The sequence below is a fragment of the Nesoenas mayeri genome, assembly GCF_963082525.1.
Source record: "Nesoenas mayeri genome assembly, chromosome: Z".
Classification (NCBI taxonomy): domain Eukaryota; kingdom Metazoa; phylum Chordata; class Aves; order Columbiformes; family Columbidae; genus Nesoenas; species Nesoenas mayeri.
The window spans coordinates 52,184,406-52,192,130 of NC_137542.1; the positions used below are offsets into that span (position 1 = coordinate 52,184,406).

Sequence of the window (7,725 nt, forward strand, 5' to 3'; positions counted from 1 at the left end):
GCTCAGCACAAGAACTGTTTTGATGGATTTGGCTAATGGCAAACAGCTCAGAGACTGGTCTAAAATCTCAGCAGTAGGTGCATTTGAACTAACTAGATCCTTATGTAGACCTTAACTGACCTCTGAAAGTGGCTGTATTTGTCATGCATAAGGTTTGACTTCCCTTCCAAAATGATGGTTGTCATTATTGAGGGTGATTTTTGTGTGATCCTCCACATCTAGCTTTTCTTTTTCAATATTATGATGTCCTTATCCATATTTTTTTTTAATTCTCAATTAATTCAGTAAATGAATAGAAAAAATACTTTTTAAAAATTGCATTTGAATTTCTCACCTTTTAAATACAGTTAAGTGGCCATCATTCTTGGAAAACATTTTGATGCCCTTCACTTACTTTCAGTCACTTTTAGCCTTACAGGAGAACAGCACTAATGCTGCCAGTGCTTTTTGATACAGAAAACTCTTCTGAGACACTGTTTTCCCTTGTTTCTCAGCCCTCCTTAAAGACTTAAACAGCTGGAATGAGGTTCCTTATTTCAATTTACTGTCTTCCTTTGTAAAACAGACAAATCAAAACACTTGGCAGTTGGAAACAGAACAGGAGAAACTGAAGTAGAAGTGAGTTTGCAGGTAATGCTGGACTGGGGAGATTGCAATATGAGTCACCCTCTTGTTCTACCTCTGCTTGAAGACTGCTGTTTTATTCTAGAGATCTGAAGCAGATGGCTGGGGAGCATGGTCTTAAAGACGTGTGTGTGAGAGTACCAGGCTGTTGGCTTTCACTGCCCCTTGAATCCTGCTGTAAGTAACCATGTATATTCACACAGGCTCTTCCTTTGCCTGGGTCAGAAGGCTGGTAATCCAGCAGAGCTCACAGCTGAGGCACTGTGCTGCAATGCAAATGTATGTACAAGGGCAAAGAGGTTGAAGGTGTTGCAGTAAAGGTGAAATGTAAAATGAATAAAAATACAGAGCAGGCAAGGAAATATTTTTGTGATTCTTCTTTTAATAATAATCTTTATTTTCTATGTACAGTTTTTTACAACTAAGGTGACAGCTTTGCATTTCAGTAATCTTCCTTGAGAAGATATTGCAAAGCTGGTATGTTCAGTTACATTTGTCTCTTAAAAAACCTGGTATGATGCCTCTGGGTGCTATGTCTTTCAGTCAGGGCAGTTATGTGTTAGTGGAATATCAAAACCTCTTTGTTATTGGTAGATGGGAAGCAAAACTCTTTGGTGCAAATACTGAGTAATTTATCAAACAATCCCCTTCTTAGCTCTTCTCCTGGTGACAATTGTAATTAGCTATTGTCAGCATTTAAAGAAACATTCAGAAACTTTATGCAAATTGAAGGTCCATTCATGCAAAGTACTGAGTGCCTTGCCATGCTCAGTAACCTCAGCAGTTCTCAAGGCTGTTGCAGGAGGCAATCCAACATTAACTGACATACTGTGGATGAAAAGACTAACACTAAAGAGAAGTAAATTCACCTCATGGTTTAGCTTCTAGCAGCATTTCCCAGGAATGTAGTGAAGTTGTGCACCTATGCTGTTAAATGAATTCACAGTGGGAATGGCTTTTTTAGAGGTCTTCTCTTTTTTTCACGATAATCTGTCTGATTAATGATGCTACTTCTGGCTTGATACTTTCTATGGGCTCTTCTGGTCTCCAGAATTTCACAACTTTACCCTCAGGGTTGACAAGGTACTTCCAGAAATTCCATCGAGGCTCTTTCTTTGATGAATCTGTAAGAATGCCATCAGATCATTTCAGTGACTTAGACTTGTAATTGTTTCATTACCCTGCAGTGATTCTTCAGCTATTTCCGTTGAAGTAATCCCACCTTGTTCTTTCCTAGTAGTCTCGGAATGGATTTACGGGTCAATGTTAATGATCTGAAAAGTGGGAGGTGGATAATGCTCTCCCTTTCTTGTGAAACTGTTTAAGCATTCCTAATTTTACTACACTCTGCTTCCTAGGCAGGAGGATATGAAGGCTGCATAATCATTTGGAGAATCCCCAGTTTTATCTTGGTTTAGAGGAAGTGAAATGGGAGCAGGAGGACATACTGGTGATGGCTTAATTCAGCTCCTTTGATCCCATGAGGCAAAACCTTACTGGTACCTGTGCTATCACGAATACCTGGCAAGACAATTTCTGCGATCAAGGAGCTATCAGGAAACTGTGGCTCCTAGAGGAGGCAGAAACAGTTCCCTGACTCTGGCTTTGTCCTTCAAGAGTCTCACAAGCTTTGAGGGAAAACTCTTTTCGAGGGAAGAATTAGAAGAAAACTCTAGGAGATTTTTAACTGGGGAACAGATGTGCAGTGGGGAACAGTGCTGAACCCTACAGTGATTCTTAGAAGCAGTGCACTGGACTGTATTTGGAATGTCAGGATTGTAAGGGGACACCATGGCAAGCAAACAGGTACAGTAAAACTCATGTCATGGAGGCTCTGGCCCAGCTAGTAATTTTATCTTTGAGTTTTTGTGTTATTTAGGATCAGTCTCGAAGTAACATAACACCATCTCTGAATATTCTTCCAGTATTCATTAATGCCTATGAATAACTCATACAAAAACATAGGAAGCTGGACATTGTTTTAGGAAAGGTGAGGCCATGAGCCTTGCATTGGCCCAACAAGGTGCCTTGCTGCTATGAAAGCAAGAAGAAGCAGTTGTGTAGAGGCCATGGCACCATGTTTATGCTGCCAGTGGATTATTTTTTGCACTAGACTATCTGACAGTGCTGGACAAATGGCAGCTAGCAGTTGCAGTCACAAGGGAATGTAGCATAAAGGTGTTCAACTATTGTCAAGACAGCTACAAAAAGAAAACAGGTGCTTCTGTAATTGAGAAATGCACAGTGATTTCAGGTGAAACAGCAGGAAAGAAAGTCCTTACTTTAAAGTATTTAAGTACCAGAGGATATTTTCCTTCTTGTGGGTGAACAGCATGTCAAACAAGAACTGATTGAGTGAGTATGGCAGTTCTGTTTCTATATAGGTAGTAACATCAGATACTGACTGCAGTGATTGCTCTACAATTAACTGAGAAGCACCTCCAGATTGCATTTGGTAATTCCACTGGATATCAGGCAACTCGGAGCAAGGAGGCTTTACCAGAGGTCTTTAGTGACGTGCCTAAGGAGAGGCAGGAAGAAACACAATTATGGTGACAACTGTGACCACTTAAATGATAATACGTTTCAAGTACACAAGAGGTATCACAGAGAACATGTCAAGAAGCAGTAGGCCTAAGTGGTGTAAGAAAGATTTAATTTAGATGTTGAAATTGCTTTCTGACAAAAGGAGCTGTAAAGAACTGGAGGAGACAGGGATGTTTTAGAATCTCTCATATTGTGGCTCTAACAGTCTGGAGAAGCGTATGTAGCACTTTTTGGGTAGCTGTGATCCTGTCTTGGGGCATGAAGATGGAATACAGGTTTGGGCATTCTCCTACCTTATTTTCTAGTTAAAATAATGTGACAGAGAACGTTTATGTTCCAATTATCTTTTCTTTAATATAGAAGTGTTTAGTATGATGTATGTCAAGTCAAAGACCTGGCAAAGCCCTGGAGAATTCAGAGAGGCTTTTTAAGTTGGCTTTGCATCTGTGGGCTCTTTTGTCAACAGAAGTGGGTTTCATTTTGCCTGTGAGAGTATGAGGCTCTAAGTCAGTAAATGCTTACTGTAACAGGAGTATTTGAAGGCTGGGCCCTGAAGTTCACGAGACAAATTAATGCAAATCACTGCTTATATGGAACTACAGTATATATAATTCTGATTTACGATACAGTTTACATAATGGTGGACACATGATACCTAAAAAGGAATCTTCTCGTCAGCACGTTTATGTAAAATCTTTCATTAATATTAAGATACCTATAGTTACATTTTCTTCCGTAAAAATAGCTGCTTTCCAACATTTCCAACAAAATCTGAAATGGGGTTTTGCAGGTGCGAATCTTTGCACTCAAGTTTATATGTCCACAAAACAGATATTACCAGCTGGGCTGGTCACAGTAGGCTGTTTTTATAATCATTGCGGAGAAATTGATGCTTTCCGGATACAGCTATGATGTTGTCTTAGGTTAGGCCTGACAAAATAACTCAGCTAGAACCTAGGGAAAATGCCATGGTTACAGGCAGCTCGATATATAAAAGAAAATAGTTAAGAAAATAGTTACCTATTAGAAATCTAAAGGCAGGCTCTGCTTCTGATCCTAGGATCTTGATTTTGTGGAAAATAGGGAAGGTTACTCCGTAGTTTCCTTTGGCAAAAGATTCTATTTCCTGGCTTGAGCTGGGCTCTGATTCTCCGAACTGGTTGCAGGGAAAAGCCAGCACAGTGAAGTGGGAGGGACCAAACTCTCTGTGTAGCTCTTGCAGCGCGATGTAGTTTTTGTCTGTGTGTTGGCAGTAAGTGGCCACGTTTACAACCAAAGTTGCCTTCAGAGAAACAGAAGTAAGAATAGTAAGAAAAAAACCCTACAGATGGCATAGAGATTACAATTCTGTCTTAAAATGGCATATCCGACTACCACACTCATTCTTGCCTGAAGGCTGAATTTAATCTTTCTGATCATAATTTCATTAAGTGGATAAGAATGATAGCAGCTGAAGATACTTACTTTCAGACATCTTGTTTTGAAAATCAGTAAATGGATAAACTTAAGCTTACAGCTTTGTTTAAATATAAGCATGTGAAAAAGATATTTATGACAGGCACTAAAATAAAATTTATTACATCAACTTCTGGAATTCAGCGTAACATGCTACCATTCTTAACTAAGAACGAAATGCACAGATGCCATTGTTAGGCTACATTGATTTATAGCAAAGAATATAAAAGAACATTTTTCTTGATTTATCAGCTCCAATAGTGAATTCCTGGAGCAGGCCTAGATAAAATAAATTCTTCTCCAGCTTGCCGTTTGAAGAACAAGAATTTAGCACAAATCTGCTGAAAATTTCCATAATCAAACTTCTCATTAACCTACAAAAGGAGGCCTGTCTTTCAGTAAAGATTCAAGACAAAGAGATAATAAAGTTGTAACTTACTTTCCCTCTGTACTTCTCCAAGGAAATGATCCTTCCTCGTGAATCCTTGACTTCGAAAGAATAAAAATCTTTGATTTTAGGTTTAAAAAATCTGAGTTGTAGCAGGCAGAGAATGGCGGTACACAAAACCATCGACAGAAAGACAACAAAGACCCGGGCTTTGGGCACTGAATATTTAACAGGATAAGTAGTTGTGAGAGTCTCCATTTTCAAAACCTTTGGAGGGGAGCCTGGGCAGGCCTGGAATGTGAAGGAGGAGCTGAAATATGAAACTCCCAGCTTGGACTGGAAAGAAAAAGCTGCTCGTCTTGTCCCAGCTGTGGGGACTGGCTGTTTCATTTCACAGTGCCTTTGCTGAGCTTCAGAGCTCTTGGGTAAAGTACAGAAATCTCTCAGTCTGTGAAAAAGAAGGGATGAATGACACGTGCATTCCCATCTCCTAAGGATGGTGATTGCTCCATTTAACTGAGCTGTGTGGGGTACCCTGTGTTAGCATGCTGTCTTGAGAGGGGCTGCTTGTGTGTGTCTGCAGGGCAGCTCTCGCACATCCCCAGGGCCCCTTGCGTGTCCCAGGCAGGGCTGTTCAGCAGCAGGTACCTGTGCTGTCAGACTGACCTGGGGAAGCAGTTTTGGGCCAGCTGTTCAGGTGGAAGGAGAGCAATATGGCAGGAGCCACCCCATTTACAGCCACCGTCCTGCCTCTCATCAGCTGCTGTGTGATCACAGGCAGTTTGCGTTTTTAACTCTTTTACAGCATATGGGGCAGAGAAAAACTCCTTGTTTATAGGATGGCATAAGGGAAGAAAAGGAAGTGTTTGCTTTGTAATGGAAAGGATGGCTGATGATGGAAAATAGGTGGTATTTTCCGTGCTGCTGGCTAACGGGCAACTATCTGTGCTGAGAGGAGAAGATGGAATGTCTACAGGAGAGAAGAATGAGTTAGCTGAGAATCTCAGGTCTAAGCCAGTCAGCTCCAGTGGCGGTTTGCTGAAGCAACTGTAAAAGACACTCGGTACTTTAGAGCCACACACGCCTGGTGTTTTATCTGTTGTAATGTTATTGTTTTATACTTTAAATATGTTTGACTGTTGGTCTTAGTTTCTGAAGACACATCAACATGTACTGGTTACTACTCAGTTATGGAAAAACCAACATTTTCTGTTTTTTTCCTGTCTTTCCCTGCTTAGTTATTTCCCTCTTTCTTTCTGTCCATTTGTGATTCCCTCTCCTCCTCTCAGCTGTCAGGATTTTGTTTTGTCTTCCTGTTCTTTGGCTTTTCTAAGCTACAGTCTTCTGGCCTGTGTTGCTTGTATGTCTCTGCTGACTTTTCCTCCCAGTTCAAACCATCATTGAAGAGTGATTTCTATCTCAGTTTTTTTTTCTTATCACTCTGATTTTTAGCTGCACTCAGAGGCTCTATTTTAAACGATGAAAATAGAATGGGACTTTCTGAAGGTGAAACCTGGAATCTAGGGGCCTATTGCTTTTCATTGACTTTGATATCACTTCAAAGATCCTTGATTGTGCAATATCAGAGTGGTATGTTCAACCATTTATGTTATGTTCTCTAATAGCTAAGGTCCATGTTCATTTTGTTTAACAAGACTTACACAGTTCTATGTAACAGAGAGATGCTTGGGAAATAATGTTTAAATGTGTTTGATTTCAGAAAATCCATGCAAAATATTGGTGTCTAAGTTACATCTCAACAGCTTGGAACTTTTGTCTAATATTGTTTCAGAGATAAACAAAAATTATAATATATAATCTGTTATATTTATTTACTGGAGTACCTAATAATGATCTGGAAGCCAATTATACTTAGTGTGCTTCCTTACTGTTGTTACTTTCACTGTTTTCCTTAAAGCATTGCTTTAAAACTGTCTGGAAAACAAAATCTTGTGTTCAATATTATCTAGGCTCTTACATTTCAAATTTTGATACGCTCTTATGTTTTGTTTTTGGTTTTTTTTTTCTGACACAAATTGCTCTGTGAATGAATTTGGAGGTAGGAAATATACAACTGTCATTTAATCTTTATTTACTATATCTTAATATGTTAAAAAGTGTAAGATAACATATGAAATAATAAGATGAACAAGGCACAGCAGTGGTGAGAAAATACAGGAATCAGAGGTAAGCTAAGTTCTTTGGGTGAAGATCAGCAAACCAGCCTGACTCCAGACAGCAGATACGTGGCTTTGCCCAAATGCCCATCTCTCAGGAAACACCAGACCCAGGGTACTGCATGAAGTGTCTGAAGATGCTTTGGGTCTTTCAAAGGCCGGTGCTGTAGCCTACTGCATGAATGATGCAAATTTACTTTTCTTCTCTGCCACAGGCCTTTTGTGAGACAGTTGATTCAGGGGACATTTGATTCTTTCTGTTTTGTGGAGTTTTTTTTTTTTCATTTCACTCTTTTTCTACCCAGATGACTGACTGCTGGAGCCATCTCAGCCCAACACGCATTTCTATGGCCTGCTGCTCTGAGCTGGGCTGAGCCCGTGTGGCGTGGCAGAGGAAAACTCGAAACAGTGTGAAGGGACAGAATGACATTAAGTAATGACTAACTGAGGTGTTTTGTCTGCTTTCACATGTGCAGGTACCAGGCTCAGAAAGGACGACGTACTCCAGGTTTAAGAGGTCCATTAAGAGGAAGC

General features: G+C 40.0%; 1 protein-coding gene across 1 annotated transcript; it reads right to left on the reverse strand.

The window, feature by feature from the left end:
- Window positions 1–1,584: 1,584 nt before the first annotated feature.
- Window positions 1,585–5,272, reverse strand: GPX8 (glutathione peroxidase 8 (putative); the record flags this gene model as incomplete). The annotated part of the gene is made up of 3 exons (XM_080362652.1): window positions 1,585–1,748; window positions 4,192–4,453; window positions 5,066–5,272. 3 exons carry the CDS (start codon window positions 5,270–5,272, stop codon window positions 1,585–1,587), a joined length of 633 nt encoding a protein of 210 aa, XP_080218778.1.
- Window positions 5,273–7,725: the final 2,453 nt, after the last annotated feature.